Source organism: Microcebus murinus, chromosome 1 (genome assembly GCF_040939455.1).
Source record: "Microcebus murinus isolate Inina chromosome 1, M.murinus_Inina_mat1.0, whole genome shotgun sequence".
In the NCBI taxonomy this organism is placed as follows: Eukaryota; Metazoa; Chordata; class Mammalia; order Primates; family Cheirogaleidae; genus Microcebus; species Microcebus murinus.
In genome coordinates, this window is record NC_134104.1 from 143,486,420 (window position 1) to 143,510,314 (window position 23,895).

Consider the following 23,895-nt stretch of genomic DNA (forward strand, 5'->3'; position numbering starts at 1 on the left):
CAGACATTATGTCAAATTCCTCGAGGAATATTTCCAAAGCCACCTTAGAAGAAGGTACAATTTATTTCTCTACTGCTAAGAGTTCAGTCTCTACTTTTTCTCTTATAAATGATCTTGGGCAGGTCTGGTTGTTGTTTTCAACACTATTCCTGGATCCATCATAAATACAATTGGGGAAAATTGTTGACCTTCACCTTTGGCTTAACTGCTAGAAACTTCACTCATAACAAAGTAATGAGCAAAGGGAGAAGTAAAATTCTGGGCTTCCCATTTCAGCTTGAAATGCCATAGAACAACATCACTGGCTGCTTTTAATAATTGCATTTCAGAATGACTGTATGTGATCATAATTTTCCTGGAAGAGAAACAGAGAGAACAGGATACAAGCAATACAAATTCCTAGAAATTGTCTTCAAAAAGGACTGGGATAGTCATGTCTACTTGAGGATATTACAAAATCTGGTATTACCTCACTTTGCACCAAAGAAATTATGTCCAGAAAGGAAAAAAGGCAATCTCCGATTTAGAAAGTTCATCCTTACATGTAGAATGCACTGATTCTGTATCTCAAATTTTAAGGTCACAAAAAAGGTCACAAATTTTAAGGTCACAAAAAAGAGCAGATTTTTTTAATGGCTAAGTTGGCAGATGTCCCTGGATTTTGGACCCCTCCAGTGGACAATTTCTAAATTACAGATGCAAGTATTTATGGTATGTTTCTACAACACACATTTTGTATCTAGACCAGGTAAAGATCTCTTTGAAAGCATAAAATATTCCCTTTCTAGCAATGTGGAGAGCTGGATGTTCAGAGAAATTTTTTTTTAAATTCCTAGCTAATGCATGGCTGAGCTGGCAGCAAAATAAGTAAAGTCCTTGGAGTATAGAAATGACAATAAAACATGAATCCAGAGACACAAGCAGGTAAAGGCTAATGTTTCCTCTGCATCTCCCTGGGCTTCAGCTTGGGCAATAATAGACCCAAGGTATGAATACTAGAGGACAAAACCTAGGGAGTTGGCAGGGTACAAGGTTACATGAGAGGCCCTTTGGAAAAATGCTAATACCACAAAAGGCATCCTTAGTATCACTGCAAAAAGACAATGCCCTGCAGAGAAATATGCTATATCAGCCTTAATTTAGGTAGAAAAGAAAAGAAACAAGGAGAATGGGGAGAAGAGAAAGAGAGACAGACAGAGGGAGGGAGGGGAAGAAAATAAAGTCTTATCACTTCGGTTTACAGCCTGAATTCATGCTACTTGTATGGGCAAAGTAAAACAATATGAAATTTTAGTTTAATTTAAAGTTGCCAGGTATGATAAGATCACCAGGCATTAGGCAGAAGAAAATGTAAAGCCACTCTGGAGGAAGAGAATTTTAATCCAGATCTTAAAAACTTCCCACAAATGAACTTTCAAAGAACATGAACTAACAATCAAACTTCACCAAACACATGAGAAAATGAGCCATCATGAGTAGGAGCTAGCAGAAACAACCAATTTTATGAGCAGACTCCCAGAGACTGTATATTTTGGAATTATCAAACAAAGAAATATATAACTATATAGTTGTATATATTTAAAATATAAAAAATGGACTAGAAAATATAACAAAAGAATAAGAAACTATCAAAAGTAAATAGGCAAATTTGAAGAAAAAACAATTAGAACTTCTAGAATTTTTTTAAAAAGTAGAAATTTGACTTATGGGTTTAATAGCATATTAGACATAACTGAAGAGATAATTAGTTTCCTAAAATATAGAGCCAAAGAAATTGCAGAGAATAGCCAGGGAGACAAAGCAGCGGAATTCATGATAGTAAAAGAGACACGGAAAGTACGTGAGAAAGTCTAACATGCATCTAATTGACATTTTAGAAGAACATAAAGAGAAAATCAAGAGAGATAATATTCAAGAAGATACTGGCTGAGAATTTTCCAGAACTGATTAAAGATACCATTTCTCAAATTTAGAAATCTATACCTAGACACATCTTAGGGACTGCAGAATTTCAAAGACAAAAGAAAATATTTTTTAAGTAAAATGATTAAAGGCAGTGATTTATTATTTTAAAATATAAGAATATCAATAATGTTTTGATAGAACATAAATATTTCATTTTTACAATACACACTGTTCTTATTTTTCATTTTTGACTTCAGGTGCACAACATTAAATTAATCACCAATTTTTTTTATTTCAGCATATTATGGGGGTACAAATGTTTAGGTTACATCTGTTGCCTTTCCCCTTCTTCCCCCCTGGAGTCAGAGTTTCAAGCGTGTCCATCCCCTAGATGGTGCACATCATACTCATTATGTATGTATATACCCGTCCCCACTTCCCCGCTCCCACCTGCCCGTCACCCAATAAATGTTATTCCTATATGAAACAAAGGTGATATGGCACCTCTTATATTTTTCTGGATAGAACTGGAACCCATTCTACTAAGAGAAGTATCCCAAGAATGGAAAAATAAGCACCACATGTACTCACCAGCAAATTGGTATTAACTGATCAACACCTAAGTGGACATATAGGAATAACATTTAAAATATATATATATATTACATGCATTAAAAGACAAATTATCTGGAGAGGAATGAAAATTAGACTGACAGTTACTTCTTATAAATTACAATAGAAGATAAATAAGAGTAGAATGATAACTTCTTTATGCTAAAAGAAAAGTGACTCTTAACCTAGAATTGTAAATGAAGCAAAACTATCTTTCGGGAATATATTTTCAGACAAAAATTGTATCTACAGGGCAATTGAGAAGGACCTATTCTAAAAAATTGTAAAAAGATGTACTTCAAACAGGAAAATGTGAACTTAACAGAAAGATTGCTAAGCAAGAAGAAATAAAGAACAAAGAAAGTAGTAAACATCTGGTTAAATCTAAGTAAACACTGGCTACATAAAAAAATAATAATATTTTTTAAAAGTTGTTAATGAAATATTAAAATACTGATATGTAAGTGGGAAATGGGCATTTGAAGATTCTTGTATTGTTTGAAAGGAGATTAAATATATTATTTCACTTTAGATTTAGTTAAAATATGCTTCATAAAATGCCTAGGACAACTACAGAAAAAAATAAAAAATAGATTAAGCCTTTCAAATCAGAAAGGGAACAAAATTAAATGATAATATCCTGAAATAAAAAATAAATAAATAAATAAATAAAGCTGATTAATTCAAAATAAAAAAGAGAAGGTGGGGAATAGTAGAAAAAGCATGTAAAATTTGGGACAAATAGAAAGTATAAAATAAAATGCTAGGAAGGAATCCCAACTTATCAGTAAACAAAATCAATGTAAACCAGTTAACACTAGATAAAAGATACAGTTAGTCAGACTGGATTTAAAAAATGATCTATATGCTATTTATAAATATCTAAAACATAAGGATATAGAAAGTTGACAAGTAAAGGACTTATTTTTTAAAGTTACCCCAAGGGGAAAAAAGGAAAACATAGGCAAAATAAAGAATTTTTCAGATGTAGAAACAAAAGGAAAACCACAGGCAAATATTAAGCAAAAGAAAAATCATTTGACCATATTAATATGCAAAGAATGAACTTTCAGACCAAAAACACATTACTAGAGATAAAAGGCATCATTACATGGTCACGTCCACTTCATCAGAAGATATAAATTATAAATTTGCATATATCCAATACATAGCCTGAAAAATGATAAAAACTCAAGGAGAAATTGACCAAATTATTAGGAAAATTGTCATGCCCCTTCATTGTGAGAGATTGTAAAATGCCTTTGTCATTGGCAAGTCAGATAGACAAAAGGGTTCAATATAGATGCAGAGGATTTGATAATACATTTGACTATCCTAATCTAGTTGACTAAAAAGGACACTATATCTAACAAGTGAAGGATTCACATTTTTGAGAACACATGGAACAATTTAAAACATTGATCACCTAGCTATCTTTCTGACCACAGGGCAAATAAGATAGAAACCAATAGTCAAAAGATAACTAGGAAAACCAATAATTTGGGAAATTAAAACACTTTTTAAAAGCTCATGTGTTAAAAAGAATTCATAATGAAGATTGGAATATATCTAAATACTAAGTAATAATAAAACAACACATATCAAAACTTGTCAGAGGCCGGGCGCTGTGGCTCACGCCTGTAATCCTAGCTCTTGGGAGGCCGAGGCGGGCGGATTGCTCAAGGTCAGGAGTTCAAAACCAGCCTGAGCAAGAGCGAGACCCCGTCTCTACTATAAATAGAAAGAAATTAATTGGCCAACTGATATATATACAAAAAATTAGCCGGGCATGGTGGCGCATGCCTGTAGTCCCAGCTACCCGGGAGGCTGAGGCAGAAGGATCACTCGAGCCCAGGAGTTTGAGGTTGCTGTGAGCTAGGCTGACGCCACGGCACTCACTCTAGCCTGGGCAACAAAGCGAGACTCTGTCTCAAAAAAAAAAAAAAAAAAAAAAAAAAAAACTTGTCAGAAAGGTCTACAGATGCAATTAGACCATTTAGCTTTAAAATGATACTATTAAAAATAAGTCTGAAAAGTAATAATTTAAGCACCACACTTAAGAAGTCAGAAAATAGAATAAACCCAAAAGAAAGCAAAGAAAGGCAATAATAAATATAAGAGCAGACATTATTAAATTACAAAGGTAAATCAATAAATTTTGAATGAATTTTTAAATAAAATTTACAATCTCTAAGAGACTTTTTAAGATAAAGGAGAAAGATAAAACAAAAAATAATACAAAAAGAGGAACAGAACAAAAATTGAAAAGAAAATAAAAGAATTTAATAACCGACTTCATGCCAATAAATTTTTAAACTTTTTTAAATGGGCAGATATCAAGAAAGATATCTTTTTTGCTCAGAACCCTTACAGAATCTGAATCAATATTCTAAATTTTGCACAAAGAAAATACCAGTCCTGAACAACTTTATAAGTAAATTCTACCAAACATTTAAGAAATAGAAAATTTCCAGATTACATAAGCTCTTTCAGAGAAACCACAAGTAGCAAGGAGGAAGGGCAGCAACATTCTCTACCTTGGTTTATGAGGCTAGTATAATACTGACTTCAAAACCAAACAAGGACAGTGTGAGAGAGGAAAATCACTGGCCAGTCTCTCTTTTGAATATATTAATAGATACAGAAGCCTAAAATGAAATCTTAGTAAACTGAATCCACAATGCATTTTAAAAGGTATTTTAAAAAGGTATTGCATAATTACCAAATTGAGCTTGTTCCAAGCACACAAATTTGGGTCAATGTCAGATGATCCAGTAATGTAACTTGCTGCATTACAGGTTAAAAAAAGACAAACCAAATAATCATCTCACTAAAAAACAGTGTTAGACATAGGCCTTACAGATCTGCAAAGTAAAAAACATAGACAACATATGAGAAAGGAAAAGAAGAAACTTATTTGGGGATGTGGTAAAAGCTATAGATTCATTTTGATTCTGTAACTTTAGAAAATATGCCCTGTGTAATGGACATATTCTTTGAATACTTGTCATGGGTGAAATAAACAACTAAATAATTTTAATAAAAGAACTTAAAGCACCAAAAATAAAATATATATGATATCTTTTTTTTTTTTTTTTTTTTGAGACAGAGTCTCACTTTGTTGCCCAGGCTAGAGTGAGTGCCGTGGCGTCAGCCTGGCTCACAGCAACCTCAATCTCCGGGGCTCAGCGATCCTACTGCCTCAGCCTCCCGAGTAGCTGGGACTACAGGCATGCGCCACCATGCCCGGCTAATTTTTTGTATATATATTTTTAGTTGGTCAATTAATTTATTTCTATTTTTGGTAGAGACGGGGTCTCGCTCAGGCTGGTTTCGAACTCCTGACCTTGAGCAATCCGCCCGCCTCGGCCTCCCAAAGTGCTAGGATTACAGGCGTGAGCCACCGTGCCTGGCCTTGATGTATCTTTATTAAAATAATTACCTTCCTTTTCTCATTTTCCCTTAAATCAAAGTCTTAGAAATGGCCAGAAGGAATAGGTTTTAAAATCATTTTTGCAACCTTCCATACAACCATACGTCTGAAAACACATTTCAGGTCACTTCAAATAATTTTCAGCATAGTTTACAAAAATGGTACCCATTTTGAACCAGCTGTCCAAATGGATATTCAATAAAAAGCTAAAATACTGTGAAATTATTAATACAAAATTGTAAAATCTATCTAAACTGAATGTTGCATATGTACTTTATATATCCCTCCTTTTTCATCCCAAATCAAGAATTTTCTAGGAAGACTCTTTTTGCATGTTTCCATCACATGTTTAATATTCTTTTCAAGTATCCAGTTCTATACTTATGGAATCAAGTGTTTACACCAGGGTTTCAAATAATCACACAGCATCGGAAAACAATTTTGCTAATCTCTACTCTTTTTACACTGGTAAACATCAAGTTGAGTGGCCAAATATTGAAGCAGACAAGGCCCATATTCCAGACCCTTCATTTTCCAGTTATTCACAAACTAGAGCTCCAACAACAACTGCATATTGTCTTCCTCCAGATAATGAAACTGCATCCATAAACTCTGGAACTATAAACTGAGAATGGATATTTTAATAAGCACCAGTACACTTATAAGGGCTCTCATTCTGAAGCATGTTTCTGCATCACAGTTGTTGAGTCTATTTTTAAGAACGGTGGAGAGTCTCACTGCACTAATGAAGTAGGTTATAGAGCTTTCTGTGGTGTTTCCCTCCTTCTACTGATATTTCCTTGATAATCTGAAGGGAAATCAAAGGGAAGAATAAAGCAGCAATGTGTTATTTTAAAATGTCAAGTCATCTAAATGGTAGATTAATTTAGACACCACAGCTTTGAACCATTTTCCACATTTTTATTTAAGGAAGATGCATGCGATAAGAAAGATAAGGCTGTAATGTTAGTCACTGGGGTGGGTTAGGCAGATCAAACTAGCTACGGCAGAGGCTTCAGTGTCCATCAGGGACCTTGCAAAGCCATGTATGAGGACAGTTAAAACTCCTCCCCATTCCGAGAAGGCTTATTCTATATCGAAGGCCACAGATTAGCTGCTTAAATACAAAAGAAAGAGATTTATATATTCCAAGAATAAACTGAAAGAAAAAACAAAATAATAGCCCCAATGCATTAACAGTAGAAGTCAAGGAAATATTTTGAAGTTTAAAACTAAACTTTAATCTGCGAAATAGAATATAGGTGTCATCAAGAAACAAGAATCCAGATATTGAACATATCATAGATTAAAGAATCTGATATTTAGAAAAGGCAGTTCAAATACAACTAAATTGGACTATACCTTGCCCACCATCCCATTAGTTTGGTACATTCAACAAAGATGAATGGCATGGTTTTCTGCTCCTGAGAAGAATACTGCCGAATGAGACCAAATTTTGAACACAAAATTGCCAGTAATGCAAGGGAATAAGTGCCAGCCAGGCATGTACGAAGGATGTGGGAGTGGAGGGAAGGTGGTATAGAATGCGGTGTGGGGAGGTAGGGAAAGGGTCACCTAGAAGAGGACTTGCAAGCCTGGTCACTAAGGATGAGGAAAAAGGCAATGAGTAGCCAGGTAGAAGTTACAGAACATGGATTAAATAAAGCCATCTTTCAAGCACATTTCCAAAAAATAGTGACTGGATTCATAAAGCATCTGCTTTCTCTTGTCTCCTTCAGTGTTTACGTATCCAGAGAATGGCACTGATGATTTCAGAGACCAAGCAAAGAACATAAACCACCAGGTATTTATGGATGTCACAGAAGACGACTCAGAAGGAGTCCTTAGACTGAACTGCAGGTCACCACCCAAGTGGGTCATGAAATCAGTCTAGTGGGTCCCAGACCAGCATTTCTAGAGAATAGAATAGAATAATGGAGCATAATATACCACAACATAGATATCACGGAATAAACAGAAATATCACAGTGCATAAAAGATAAAAAGGATAAGTATTGTATTGTGCACCTTTTGTTTCTGCATACAAATGATATGCAAGTAGATATGTACTATTAATGTGTAAATTATAGAATTATATAATATATTATGACTATATTTCATAGTAAGTATATACTTTATGTTCATATATATGTATAATTAGAATAGAATAGGATGAAATAAAATAATATAAGCTACCTGACCATTGAATAGCAGAGTGAATCATAGGTTAAAAGGATACTTATAGTTGTGTGCAACTTTTGTTTAACTTTTCTATACATAAATAGCATATATTTATTGTATTATTATATATTTATATATTATGCAATTATATATTACATGATATAGAATTTTAACTTATTTATTATAAAGTATAAATCCTTTATTTGGTTAGTAATCATTGCTAATATTTATATTATACTCACAAAAATCTTTTATAGTCTGTAAATTAGGGACAACAATAGAATCTACCCAACAAAGTTGCTGTGAAATTCAAGGATGCTAATACATGTAATATAATGTCTGGTACACAGTAAACTGTCAAAAACGGTAGCTTTTATTATCACCACTGTAAGATTTCATAGCCAGTAGATATAACTAAATCAGTCTGATGTAAAGTCTATGCTTTTTCCTTAACATAAATGAACTATTAATAATTGCCAGATGAATACATCTGGTTCCCTTTTATATGCTAGGTACTGACATTTATTGATAAACATCAGTAAAAAAGATTAATTGATAAAAAGCTAATTTTAGAAAGTGAGAGTTGTTTATAGCTATTCATGTGTCCCTATCTCTTTAGGGAAAATATTTCCATTCCTAGGGTCAAACTTGTATTAATTTTCATGAACAATGACATCAAAGAAAATATATGTGAAGAAACTTACAGTATTTCTGAAAATGAGCTCCAAATAATTGTTTTTGAATGGTTTGTAGTAAAATCAAACTAAGTTGAGAAATTAAAAATAAACCTAAGTTTGAAAGGAAATCTTTAATAATAGATATTTTAACACTTAAGAAGCATTTCCCATTTTCTTTATTTTTTCAAGTTCTTCCTCCTTCCTTTTCTCATTTTTTAAAAATTTTTTTTTTAGGGACCTCTTTCCAAAGACCCATTACAGATGAACACCTACGTTGCCTTGTACAAATTTGTACCACAGGAGAATGAAGATTTGGAAATGAGGTAAAAACATTAAAAGGATGAAAAACTATTTAAAGTCAATATTTTTCCATGTGAAAAAATTCCATTTGTGCCCCTCCTAATGCTTTAGAGCAATGATTCTCAAAGTTTAGCATACATCCAATGACCTGCAGGGCTGGTTGACACACAGATTTCTGGGCCCCATCCCCAGTGTTTCTCATTCAGCTGGTCTGGGGCAGGGCCTGAGAGTCCACAGTTCTGATGAGTTCGCAGAGGTGCTTTGGGCAGTACTATTTTAGTACTAAAACCTGATCAACGGAGCTGCCAATGGGAGTTTTCAAGAAGGTTAACCATCAAATGCACATGGGGTCCACTAGGGAACCAAAAAATGTATTTAATCCTCAAGTTAACATTGATGGAAGAATCAAACTAAAACTATCAAGGCCATCTAGGAACCATCCACTCCATAGTAATTGAAAACACTGGGGAGCATAAGGGGAATTTTGTGACAAAATCTGAACCTTTCTCTTGACCACAGCTTGAAGTTCCTCAGGTTTCATGGGCAAGCTGGAATCAAGCCTGGGTTCACATCCTACTTATTGTGTGACCTTTAACAATTTATAAACATCTCTCTACTCTGATTTTCTTACTCATAAAAGAGTAATAATGACCTCTTCCCCTTGAAGAGGGGAAGTATTTGTGAGGCTGAAAAGAAGATGCACATAAAGCACATAGGTCATCATAAACGCTCAATAGTGGGTAGTTATTATAATTTTTATGATGGGATGTTCACCGGCCTATCCCAAAGAAAAGGCTTTTCTACTTTCCTCCATTCATGACCCCAAAATGTGACCAATCTCAAGAAAAGGCTCCATATTTTTCCGTCCTAGAGCAGGATAGAAGAGGCTGCTTTTCCAGTCAAATAGGCCCTTGGAGATTGGCTCTTTCCTCTTCTGAAAAGAAAGGAGAGATAAATTAGCACTGAAAAATGGTTTAATTGCCACAGCACTGGGGAAATAGCCTCCATTTGGAGGAAGGCCTTGCCTTTCCACCCAGGAGCTATTAAATGCCTGAGCTTTTCCACATCTTCAAGCTTCCCAGTCATGGTTCCTGCCTCAGTGAAATCAGCCTCCTCCTCTTCCACTTCCCCAAACCCCCTAGAAAAGGAGAGCATCATGGAATGGTTCCAGTTCAACCCTGTTTCCCGGGTTCCATATGCCACCGGGATCAACCCCAGCAGCCCCACCACCCCTCACACTGGGTCTGGGATCCAGTGAGACGTCATGGCAGATTTATTTAACCTGCTGGAGTCTGGCAACTCTCCCTGGTTCACACCCCAAGGTCAGCTTGTTTCAGTCTTAGTCTGAGATCTGCTGCCTTGGGTCTCACTTGGGTCTGAGTCTTGGGTCTTTCCAGGGCAGAGTTCAGGGCTTGATTCTGGCTCCTTAGTTTTGCTCAGACAGTTAAGCTCTTGTGCATCTGAGCTTTCTCCATGGTTGAGTAAAATTGTCCTGCTGAACTCACTGGCTGGAGCTGTGACCATTTCCTGAACAGTTCTGGTATTATTGGTGCACGAGGAGGAGATGGTATTTACCAAGTGAAGCCCTGTTCTGTTAGATATATGACTTCCCATGAGTCAGGGAAGAGCCTGCCTAGGATTCATTGCTAGGATGGTGCCATACCTTCAGCTGACGGTCCACAGCTAATTAACTACCTGCTGATGGACACAAGGATGATATATATTTACTCTGCAGTAAGTATAGTATATTGGGTCCTTTTTGAGAGTGTCACTTGGGTATCTAAAATTGAAGATTTAACAACTTCCTATTGCATGGGTCCCACAGTAGAAGATTATTCTGAAGTCAGCAAATTTAAAAAAGAAAAAAGCAGTTGCCGAGAAATACAGAATGTTACTGGGATACCGAAGATTGATGTTTAACTGCCTGGTGGTCGTCGTAACTTTGTGTGGTTATTTTAGTTGGTTGCAGGCCATTAAAAGTCAAGTTGTCTGGTCACGTTTACACGTCTGCTTTGAGGCAAATAGGACTATTCATTCCCAGGAGTGAAATGTCTGTATCACATAGACTGCAAGATTGGAGTGATAAATCGCTCTTTTTTGTCCCAGGAGATTGTAGGTTCCCATTTTAAAAGTCAGGCGCATAATTTAGAATGTGTAAAGCAATCCTTTGAGGATTTGGTATCATTTCTTGAATGAACTGGGGCTTTGTGAATTATCTTTTTCTCCTCAAACCATAAGGCAAAAAAAAATTCCTTTTAATAAAATACGATTTTAAGCACCTGCATTCTGATCCAGAGGGGAAGCACACTGGGTATGGTCCTCAGGAAAGAAAACAAATGAAATGAGAGGACAGGGAGTGTTAGGAGTGTGACCTTGAGGGCAAAGAAGACCCAACAAGCAAAGCCAATGGTCGTAAATCAGAGCAGATGGAGCATCGCTTCAGCAAGCATTCACTATCTATCTGCTCAATAATAGGGAAAGCTTTTTCTGCCAGAGGCTAATGATCCAGACTTCTCACCAAACATCAAGATTCACCTGCCCACCTGCTACTCCCAGCAGTGGGTGGAGCACAGCAGCTCTACTCTCCTCCCACAAACCTGCCTCTTAGAGTAAATGATGTCACCCTCTGCCCAGGCCTCAAGCCAGCCAGGGAGGCCTCCTTCTACCTTCTGCCCAAAACGCATTTGAGTAGGAATTTGCCTAAAATCTACTGCATCCACCCCCACCTTCATCTCTTGCCTGGATTGTTGTAGAAGACCCTACCTGGTCTCTGTGTTCCAGTCTTGCCCCCAATTCCTATCCATTATGGGTGGGGAGTATGCTATGGTAACTCTGCAGTGTTCTGGGTTTCATCTGAACTTTGGAGTCAGAATGGATTCATTTCCCTGCTCGTATACTTTCTAACAATAGGGTCTATTGCCTAACTTTCTGTTTTCTCATCTTGAAAATATGAATTATAAGGTCTGCTCTTATAGGATGGACATGATTAGATAACAATATCCCATGCACCACAGGAACTTAATAATGTTACTTCCCATCATTTTTTTTTCATACTCCAGAAGTAAATAGGAGATGCTTCCTTTTCAGAATTAAGAAATGAGGTGGGGAGAAAAGAGAGATTGAGAGAAAATATCAGCACAGAGTCACTGAATGTTTAAGAATAAAAAATGTCGCCATCCTTGTCCTGGGTTTAAGTCCTAGACAAGCCATTTTCCAGCTATGTGACCCCCCATAATTCCTGGAAAAGTTACCCAAGCCATTTGAGCCTCTGTCCTGGCTTGTAAAGTAGACAATCATTGTGCCTAACTTAAGTCTGCTCAAAATTCTCCAATAGCTTTCCATTGCCCTTGGGTACCATCCAGAACATTTGCTGGGGGTTCCAAGACCCACACAGTCTCATCCCTGGTGGCCTCTCTGATCCATCCACACTGGCCTGCACTCTGCCCCATTCTCCTGTCCACCACCACTGCCACATCCAACATACACACGTACACACACACTTACGCTCATCCAGTTGACTATTATTCATCTACTAGATCTCAGCTCAGATTTCATTTCCTTGGTGCAGCCTTTCCTGTTACCACCTGTCTGGGTTAGATTTCCCTGTTACATACTTTCATGATACCATATTTCCTTTGTTCAAAATATTTATCTCAATTTGTATTTATATATTTCTAGACTTATTTGGTTAATCTCTCTCTCCTGTAAACTCCATGAGAACAACTCTGTAATTATTAACCTTTATATGTCTAGAGCATGAGTCGGTCCTTGAAACATAGTAGATGCATAGTGGACAATAAATATTTGATAAATGAATGAGTATTGTGGAGATTAAACGAATTAATGCTGTTCCTGGCATGTACAATTAGTGAGCAAATCGAGTCTATGATAAAATAATGGAAAGTGGCCAGGCACAGGAGCTCACACCTATAACCCTAGCGCTTTGGGAGGTCAAAGGAGGATTGCTTGAGATCAGGAAGTTGAGACCAGCCTGAGCAATAATGAGACTCCATCTCTACAAAACATAGAAAAATTAGCTAAGTGTGGTGGTGTGCACTATAGTCCCAGGTACTCAGGAGGCTGAGAAAGGAGGATCACTTGAGCCCAGGAGTTTGAGGTTGCAGCGAGCTATGATGACGCCACTGCTCTCCAGCCCAAGCAACTGAATGAGACCCTGTCTCAAAAAAAAAAGGGGGGGGGGGAAGGACTATAAATGAGGAAGCAAACCAAGCTGAGGGGGATTAGTCAGGACCTGTTTCCTGGAGGAGATGGGCCTTGAGCCCATGATGCATATTATTTGTGAAGAGAAGTTGTAGAAGGGGAGACCAAAAGTAGTTGTGGTCCCACTTGCAAGTAATAAAGGGTTAAGCAACATGGAGGAAGCTCTGCTAGTCTTTACTGAAGCTCTCACAGCTGGGGGAAGGAGGAACCTCAGACAGGTGGAGCCGGTTGCTGGTTGCTGTCACTTATTCATAGGGCTGTGACCACCCTTCTTGGAAGTGCTGTGGTCCTATCGTTAGTCTACAAACCCTACCTGCATAAAGGCAGACACCTCACACAGTCTGCTTTGCTACGGTTTCAGTACAAAACGAACCTCTTTGTAGATTCATTTGTTGTTGTCCATCCACACCTCTGGAGTTGATGCAGACCATGAAAATTTTCTCCCTTTCTACCATCATGGACAGAGAGTAGGAGAGAGAAAGTGACAGGGCAGGAAAGAGCAATATTTGAGAGTCAGATAGGCCTGGGTCTAGTTTCCAACTCTGACACTACCTGCGTCAATTTGAGCAAACTGTTTAATTTCTTGGAGCCTCAGTTTACTCCTTACTAGGGAGATTGAATATTAAATGAGACAATACAAATAAAATGTGAGACTTCATGCCCAGTACAAAGTGAGGCACACAGTATGTTTTAGATACGTTCTCTTCATAATTTGCATTTTTTCACAATATGTTTTGTCTCCTAGTCTTCCGAACAACACTACCCTAGGGATATCTTAGACAAAACACAGTTAAAGGCTCTCTCTGGCCTTTGGGGACACCCAATGAGATTTTGTCTAACTGAGCCAGCAAAAAGGGGCTGTGATATCCAATACTTACCTCCAGAATAGGTTTTGCAATTGCTGATATGACATGCTATAGGTATGGAATTTTACCACTGACACCCAAGACGCAATGCTATCATGCATGGGGTCTCCAGACCATTGCTGAAGATGTGAGTTCTGATAACATTAAAAAGCCACCCGGGTTCTACAATAACAGGCTTATATAGTATAATAGAGAATCTTCCTTAATCAAGAGGCTTTGGCAATTTCTGCCAATAGCCTTTAGTATCAAATTTTTTGAAGAGCCCTGGAAATCACACCTTATGGACTGCCAGCTTAATTCATGAGCAAAGCTCTTTAAAATGTTACTTGAAAAACAAACGGGAGAACCCCATTATAGTAGTGAAAACCGCGTTACAATCAGTACTGGTGTCATTATCATTATATACTGCTCTGTGAATTCACATAGACCTTGCGTCACATCATCCTTCTGGCCAAGTGGATGTGTAAGTGTGTGAGATACATTTACATGTGCACATACACTCCCACACACACTCAGAGTCATAGTCAGATACACACGAATTCACTCACACACAACCACACACTCCTACACATATATGCACATCCATACACTTAGCACACTCCAGTACACATTCACACACACACAAGCACACACATGTCCAAAGCTTGATAACCCATGCTTAGTTTTTTTATGAAGAGTAAATCCCGCTTTCAACAGTTCCACTGTAGCCAGTCCCATTATCCTCATTGTTTTGGGGCTCAAAATTCTTCAAAACAGAGTCTTGGCATCCTCACTTATTATTCAAGCCAAGACACCTTTTTTAAAGCAATAAGAATAACCTTTATGGCTTGGTTGAGTTGATATTTTATGTAAATAATCACCAGATGTAAATAACTGTAAGTAAACACAAACCCCTAAAACATCACAGGAACTCTGAAATAAAGGATCAAGAGTAAATAAAAGACTTAAATGTTTAAATGCCTATTTAGTGACCATGTAATGCCTATCCCAAAGACTTCTTTTTGACATCCCACAGCTAATTCATTTTCATTTTTATTAGTTCTCCTCAAACAGATTTATATGGTAATGGCCCTTTTTCATAAGGGTGGAAAAAAAGAGAAGGGAAAGAAAAAAGGACTTATAAGCCAAGAAAAGAAGAAAGGGAATGTTTTTTTCAATATTATTAAATTCTAAAAGAGACACATATTAGTTACCACTTCAGTGTACGTCAAAATACCTACATTCAAGGGGCTTCCAAGAAAAACATTCTTTTGTAACCCCAAATATAAATTTAGATTCATGAATTGCTTCACTGTCCGAAGCAGCGAGTCTCAGATTTTCCATGGGCAAGTCTGAATGAAAGCAGGCAACCATTTTTCTCATTAGCTAGCATTTATTTGAAAGAACCTCTGGAGATGGGATGGCCTGCATTCATCTCTTTCAGATGTTGTCAAAGCACTACTTGAAATCTAGTTCAAAATGGTTTTAACCCTTGCGTGGCTGTTTCCAGGATTTGCCTCATCTAGTCTCATCACATGGTGATGAAGCATTTGCTCTCTGCTGGGAGAACTATTCACAGGCCCTGTTCTCAAAGAGCTCAGGCAGTCTTGGGGCAGGGGCAGCTCTTAAGCCACTTAAGTAGACCAGAAGTTATAATCCAATTTGAAGAGCTGTGGGTAGGAGGTGTTGCAGAAAGCTACAGCAGCACCTCAGGAGGCATTGAAACAGCTGAGCCTCCAGAAAGAAGAGGGATCGTGGGTACCTCACTTTCCTGCCAGGAAAGGTTAGGCGAAGAATGGGTTACACATCAAAACCAAAGAGTTATCTTAAGAGATACCAAATGGGGGGCAAATGCAAACCCCATTACAAAAATAATAGTGAAAACTCATTGCAGGAGCAAGAGTACATTTAGATAACTACATGGATTCCAATGTTTATGATGGAAAGACTATTTTAAAATTTGGTAATGCTTAGTGAATGGACACCTGGCTCCTACATTCACATTCCAGTGAGACAGCTTATGGTTCTTTATCTTTCTGGAGGTAAGGTGGAAAAACCAAGCCCAAGAACTCATAGGTAGAAATTAGAAGCTCAGGGATAGAGCACATAGACGTGGATCCGTTAGTCTTTCTTCTACCCCACACTTTCCAACCTATGTTAATTGTAGTAGTGCTCCTCTCTGATAAAGTTTACAATTCTATTTTAATCAGCAAATGTAGGCAATGTACAAATTTATCCCATATTGGCCACTCATACCACTTCTTGCAAGTCTATTAGAATTGTTAAGTCTAGTTGGTAAAACCAGGAAGCTTGTGATCTGTAGAGTGTGTTCATGAGTGTATTCCTGTTAAAGGATAATTTTTTTAATTAAGATAAAATCATGACTGTCATACAAATGGAAAATGAACACATGTCAGAAGTTTTACTTGACTTAATGAGAGAACCAGTAAGATGTCACACCTGGATGCATCACACTTATGTAGGCGGTAAGGAATGCTGACATGAATTTGCAAGTAGATATAAAACCAGTCAATATTCGCAGGGTAAGGGATAACGACTAATTACATTCCACCAGGCACAATTCACTTGCCTCACTATGGGCAAGAATCATTTGCATAATCAGTTTTCTACAACTTGCATGAGGTGTAAACTAGGTCAAAGGCATTGAAAGGGGAGAAGTAACCTGAAAGGGTGCACCAGACAGATCAGTCATCCTTTTTGCCCATTTCAAAGCTTTCATAATTTTTCCTAGTATCTCTTGGAGTTCTTTTAGCAAATCTGTGAAGTAACCCAAGCTAATAACATTTCACAGAGGAGAAAACTCTGGTTAGAATGGTTAAGCCACTTCTTACAAGCCATAAATAAAGAATACTACTCAAATAGAGATTCCTGGGCTCCACCTAGACCTAGAGAGTCCAATCCCACTTGGAAATCTGTATGGTTAAATGTTCTCCTAGATTATGATTATCTGCAAGAGTTGAGAATAACTGTGACTTATGCAAAGATAAGCAGTGGGCCAGTAGCAGACCCAAAACCAGAACACAGGTTTCCTGATTCCCTGTCAGTGCCCCGTGCATGGCTCTGCATTGGCTTTTTGGCCTGTGATTTACATTCTGATGTCCTTCACCCTGCGAGGTTTTATAAACTCTCCATAAAATAAAGGAAAAAGAGCCTGTAGGACAGAATAAGACTCCCTTGGTGTCTTCTTTCCATTCTCTAAGTACATTACTGCTTGGCAAATGCATCAACTTAATTAAAACTAAATGTAATTCTAATGCACCAATTTGATTTAAAAATAATCTTCACAGTCACCAGGACATCAAAATGCAATTAAAGCTATTTGAGGAAAGTCTCTGATGCATATTATGTTCTGATGCTGCACTATGTCAAGAAACCCAGATCTTCCCGAATGTCACTAATGTGTTTAGCAGCCTCCCTCTCACTCAAATGCCCCTCTCAATTAGGTTCTGGAGAGCGTGATCCATGACAGTTGAGGAACATTTACCAAATTCCTTCCAAATAGCCCTTTAGCTGAATGCTTTTTCTCTGAGCTGGTCTATGAATTTGGGGAAGTGCAGACAGTCTTAACAGTTATAAGGATGTAGACCAAATCAAATTGTAAAATTCAGGAGTATCGTATTACCTACCCATGTGCCGAGACTGGAAAAGATTCTGGACCAAGATACTGCAAATTTGGAAATGAGTCTGGTGAAAAATTAAGCAGTCGATCAAAAATTAATGGAGCCATTAGGCTGGCTCCTTTATCTTCCTCCTTAGCTTGATTTTTCAAGGACACCTGTTTTGGCTGAGTTACTATGGCTGCTTGTAAATATGAGTTGGGGTTCTTTTTGCCTAATGAATGGGAAAGGGAAAGAAATATTAAAGAGACCCAAAATACCTCCATAGTGAAATGGGCAGTTCTGACGAGTTTTGACAAAGCCTGGGTAGTACAGAGGCAGCTTGGAGTAGTGGAGTTAGTCATAGATTCAACCCCTGCCATTAAGTGGTGAAATCTCTCTGAACCTGCTTACTTGGATGAAAATGCAACTGGCCATGCCCATCTCCCTCAGTGAATACTGCTCGACCCTACCAACATCTCTCTTGCAATCAGCCACCTGAGCACTAGGATACTAGGTCCAGCCCCTGGGCTCTGATGCCCCTTTGGGGTCACTACCTGCAGTGGAGGGCTGAGGGGAATGGGGGATGGTATGAAGAGAGGGAGAAGCTTTTCCAAAGCTCTGAACCACACCAAAGGTCAGCATCTGAAGCCGCTGAAGTCAAAGATGACTTCAGTAACCAACCAGTCCTGCCAAAAGCCACATGGGACATTCACTTAAAAGGCAGTGATCACTAGAACTTCTGATTTCCAAGTGGAAAGTTACAGGTTTAGGAAGAAATTAGCATTTTTAAACCTTATTGTAGACCAACCAAAATGCTAAAGACTTTTCCGCATATGCTTTCTCATGTTATCCACACAGCAACTTTGCAAAGTAAATACAGTTCACAATAATTTATTATGCATAATATACAAGTATATGGATATAACTGAGATAGCCAGGACTCAAAGAGGCATGTGTTTGAGATTTTTGTTTGGGATCAATCCCATACTCCCTTGCGTACCCTTCCCCCAACCCCCACCCCCACCTCCACCAGCATTTACTGTTCATTCAGAAATAAAGCTTAGTGTAAATTACCAGCTTACTGTATTTCTCCTTATTATGGACATCTGGAGGGCAGTGGTTACGTCTTAAAAACAGTAATAGCCACTGTCTATTGTGGGTGTATCTAAATGTGCCTTGTAAGTATTACCTCATTTAGTCCTCAAAAACATATTAATGAGGTAAGTGCTATTATCCTCACCCTACAGAAAAGAAAACAGAGGCTTAAAGAAATCTTTTCACCTTTATATTACCTAAAAGTTAATAAGCAATTAGAATATACTGGGATGTCATATAATTTTCATAGGCTAAATGGGCATAGATGGAGGAACAAGAAAAGGCAAATGGTCTTCGAATTCCAAAATATTCAGAAACAAAGAAGGGCATCCTGCTTTGACCTTGTGTTTCCCAAAGGAGGGCCAGTCTGAGGTCTCAGATTGTCTTGGGCAGTGGAGAAGGTGTTTCTAGGAATCAGTAACCCCATAAGGAGGATGGCAGTGTCTCCCCTACTAGGAATCTGTGCTCTACCTCAGGAATGGAGAGAGGCTGGGCAGGCCAACTCACATTCCTCCCTCTAAGAGCCCCCAGCCACAGAAGACCAAATCATCCTCATAACACCTTGCAGAAGAGTTCCATATAGTCGGCAGGGCTTAGCTTGTATCATTCGTGAGCTCTGTGCACACTCTGCCTGTGAAGACCCTGAAGCCAGTTTACCTGGTGGGGGAAGAGATGGGTTCTAACGCTCGTGTGAAAAATTGAGAAATGAGGGAGGCAGAGGGACAGCTAAGCATGAACCCTGGAGCTCAGTGTTGAAAAGGATTCTGACTACAGGCTCAATGGCAAAGACAGCTGAGATTGGACTGTGGCGGGGTGCCTGGATGGACATGGAGGCAGTGCAAACCCTGCAAGCCATGGGTTTACTGGCCCAGATGTTTGAGAGTTGGTATTTTGTATTCAAGGGCTACCCTAGAGCAAGATCCTCCCTGCAGTGGAAAATGAGGCATTAGCTATCGCTGCCAGATGCTTAGAGTATTTGACTAATCTCAGTAGGAATCTGTCTACTCACTCAGTTGGGCTACATCTTTTTATTTCTTGCATAGTCCTTAGCCAACTTGCAATTATATACTTATCAATTATACATACACATTATGTGTTATTATTTATACAGTTATTAAATGTTTTATCATCTATTTACTTGTTTATTATCTATTGTTCTCACTAAAATATTAGCTCCAATAAGTATTTTATTCACCAAAATAAGCCCAATGCCTAGTAAGATGGCATGTTTTCAGAACCTGCATTTTATAAATATTTTTCAAGTGAGTGGGTAAACAAAAAAAGAAAGGAAATAATAAATGGATGATTTTTATCTCCCTTCACTCACCAAGCAATTTTCTGATGCTGGTGGAACTCTTTTATGGGAAAAGACAGAATCCACATCACACCTTCAGGAGTGCATCTGGTATTTCTCATAAAATTACAGCTTGTATTCCAGTGAGTGCCTTATTCTAATGTGCGTTTTAGTTAACCTGGATTGTGCACTTGGGGACTGTCTCCTCGCCCCCCACCCCCCGGGGCAGAGTAAGGGGTGAGTCTCCAGCTACACTCTCACCACAGAGATCACATCTAGGCAGCAGCCTCTTTCAACCCTTAGAAAAGGTACCTCCCCCAGTCTCCAGCTTTATTCCCTACTTAAAATTTCTACCAAACCAATGGCTAAGTTATTGCATTTGATACTAACTCATGGTTTCTTAGGTTACTGGGTTAAATAAAACCTGCTGGAGCTTAGAAGATTTTACTACATTGACTTTCATCCTTGCTGCTTAATTAAATCCCTCACCTGGGGAAGAGTGATTTTCAGCCATCTCGCTTTCTGTGGCATCAGCATGAAGCTGTGACTGTTGAAATACCAAAATGCCAGTTGTGTTTAATGCTTCAGGTGTAACAAGCCTGTTATATTTGGAATCCCCGACGAAGGTAGATATTAACTGAGAATTGAAAATGACAACAAAGGAGATTGAATCCGAATAGCAAAATGAGCACACAAATCTACTTAAGCTCCAATTCCTAAACATGTCATAAAAATCTCTTTTTTTTTTTTAAGAGCACAGCCATAGCAGTACTAGAAAACAAGAAAGCAATGCCATGAGAGCACCAGAAATCTTGGGAACTTCCTGGCAGACTGCAGTAAATGCAATTGAGTTGAGAACACAAGATGACCAGAGACTAAAGAATACTCAGGACAAAACAACTTTAGCTGTCAGAATTTATTCAAAAAGACACTGAACACAGAACAATTGAACAGCACAGGGGCTCTGCAGTGGATGATTGTATTAATGGTCCCAATTCTTCACCCCTCCCTGTATTCATGCCCTTTGCCATGAGACTTTGCAGTTCCTCTCACAACAGGAGTGGAGCCTCTTACCCTGTCCCTTGAGTCTGGACAGGCCTTGAGACTTGCTTTGGCCAATGAGGCAGAAGTGGCAATGTGTCACAGAGCCTGTGTTTGACAGGCAACACCTGTCTTCTGAAGAAAGGGAATCCATGCCTTTTGAGGGCTCCTATGTGAGCACAGAAGCCTGAGAAAGAATTGCATTGAGATAATTCCAGACTTCCAGACCTTCTAGAGGGCAGAGACAAAAGGAAAAGGCAGCTCTATTTAGGAGGAAAATGAACTGACCTTCTCTCTCGCCAGCGTTAAGAAAACCCTCCTTAATCAGCCCTTGGGTTAGTGGTAGGAGGCACCAGACTGCTTGCCTGCTATACTTTCACGTATCCAAAAATGAGATGAGTCAATTGACGCACTCTGCTCCCTTACATAGAGCCTATAAACAGCTCTCACACTTGAGAGAGAGACCCACGGCAGACCAGAGGTATGTATTAATAATAGCAGAGAAGTCTGCCCTGCTGTCCACACTCACCTACCTCCATTTTCAGTCATTAATAAAAGAGACAACCAAGAAACGCCAGATGCTGAAGAAAATCCTTGACGTGAAAGAGAAGTAATAAGATAAAGGATGGGCCAACTAATCCTAGAGAAAACAAATAATTCAATAAAAGAAAGAAATGCCATTTTTAAAAATATAATATCCTCAGAAAGATCCATTATAATAGTACATCCATGATAGAAAGCAACTTTTAGAAATCTTTCAGGAAATCATAAATAATAAGAAAGAAAACTTTCAGAAAATAATAAAGAACACTTGAAAATTAAATTTTTTTCCAAAACATGTTTTCTGAAAATTTTTTCTAACAGAATTCTCAGTATTATTATAAATAATAGAAGAGATAAGCCCAGATATAAAATAAATGATTAGGAAGATAAAATTGAGAAAAATCTTAAGAACACATAGAAAAGGTAAAAGATGGGAAAGGTAAAAAGATGGGAAAGAAGGACAAAAGGTGTGGAGGATGGATCCAAAAGTATATGTGTTTGCTAGAAGTTCCAGAAGGAAAGAAGAGAGAACATAGATGGGATAAAACAGTGAAAGAAATAGTAGAGAAAATTTTCTTAAGGTGAAAAATAAGAGTCTTTAGATTGTAAAAGCTCCAATAGCTGCTGAGTAGAAGGAATCACAGCACACATCCACACACTCTCAAACACACATCTGGATGTGAAAATGAAACGACCATGTCTACAACATTATTGAGAATGAAAACACATTAAGTCTTCAGCTAAACCCCAGTAATTTTTGATAAACGATATAAACACACACACATGCACACACTCAAATCTAGCATAAAATTCCAAATTATACCAACATAAAATGTTGGTATATGTCAGTCAAGGAAAGTGGAGCTAAGCAAATGTGTACTAGGTTTTGAGAAGGTACTGAAAAGATGTAGATAAACAATGATGATATATCACCTCTTGTATTTTCCTGGATAGAGCTGGAACCCATTCTACTTAGTGATGTATCTCAAGAAAGGAAAAACAAGCACCACATGTACTCACCAGCAAATTGGTATTAACGGATCAACACTTAAGTGGACATATGGGAATAACATTTATCGGGTGTCGGATGGCTGGGAGGGGGGAGGGGAACATGTGCAATATACGTAACCTTAACATTTGTACCCCCAGAATATGCTGAAATAAAAAAATAAAAATAAAAAAAATAAGCTAAACAAAAAATACATATACATATCTATACATAAATATAAGTGCACAGAAAAGGGTCTAGAAGAACACACAGGGCATGGAAGGGGACTTGCACCATGAAACGAATCAGCTTCTAAGTTTTTGGAGGTTTTTGACTATTTATGTACGAAAATAAAGGTAAATATTATTTTTAAAACTATAACACAGAAATGATGCTTGCTTTCAATGTTTAACAAACTATTTTCTTTGGTGGAAAGAACAGGCCAAACTCATGTTTATTTTATTTCTATTTATTTTAGGATTATTTGTATAAATCAAAAACTATTATGTCTGACTTTAAAGTGTCATATTTTTCTTTTGCTTCTCCCTCTGCTTCTCCACTCAACTCATTCATTCTTCATTTTAGGCCAGGAGACATTATTACTCTTCTAGAGGATTCCAATGAAGACTGGTGGAAAGTAAGTATTTCTCGTTCTTTAAAAAAATGATTTGGTAACTAAAATTACAATAAATGCTACAGTTGTAGATGCATGCCTCCTTTTTTCCTTTCAGGGAAAAATTCAAGACAGGATTGGCTTCTTTCCAGCCAACTTCGTCCAGAGAGTACAACAAAATGAGAAGATTTTTAGATGTGTTAGAACCTTCATTGGGTGTAAAGAACAGGGGCAAATAACACTGAAAGAGAATCAGGTGAGTAAAGGACACAAACACACGCCAGATAGGACCAAAATAGAGTAACAGTCATTTTAATAAACATAACAATACATATAAATCTGAGCAAGTGGGGTCCAATTCAAAGTGTTCACTTTGAGAAAAGATATACTTACTCCAGTGATATTAGTGTAGGAGGAAAATGTGATAACAAAATGTTAGGAATCTCACTTGGTGTTATCTGTTCACAAGAGGAAATGTCACGGTGCCAGGGTGAGGACATCTAGTCCCCAATCTTTGCTGTGAAGAC

General features: G+C 37.9%; 1 protein-coding gene across 1 annotated transcript in view; it reads left to right on the forward strand.

Annotated features, from left to right (window-relative positions):
• The window catches only part of STAC (SH3 and cysteine rich domain), a 137,550-nt gene that overhangs the window by 97,978 nt on the left and 15,677 nt on the right, over positions 1–23,895 (forward strand). The window contains exons 7-10 of the mRNA XM_012745422.2: positions 7,690–7,754; positions 9,043–9,131; positions 23,341–23,392; positions 23,487–23,624. Coding sequence (XP_012600876.1) covers positions 7,690–7,754; positions 9,043–9,131; positions 23,341–23,392; positions 23,487–23,624 — 344 coding nt within the window. The remainder of the gene's footprint in view (positions 1–7,689; positions 7,755–9,042; positions 9,132–23,340; positions 23,393–23,486; positions 23,625–23,895) is intronic.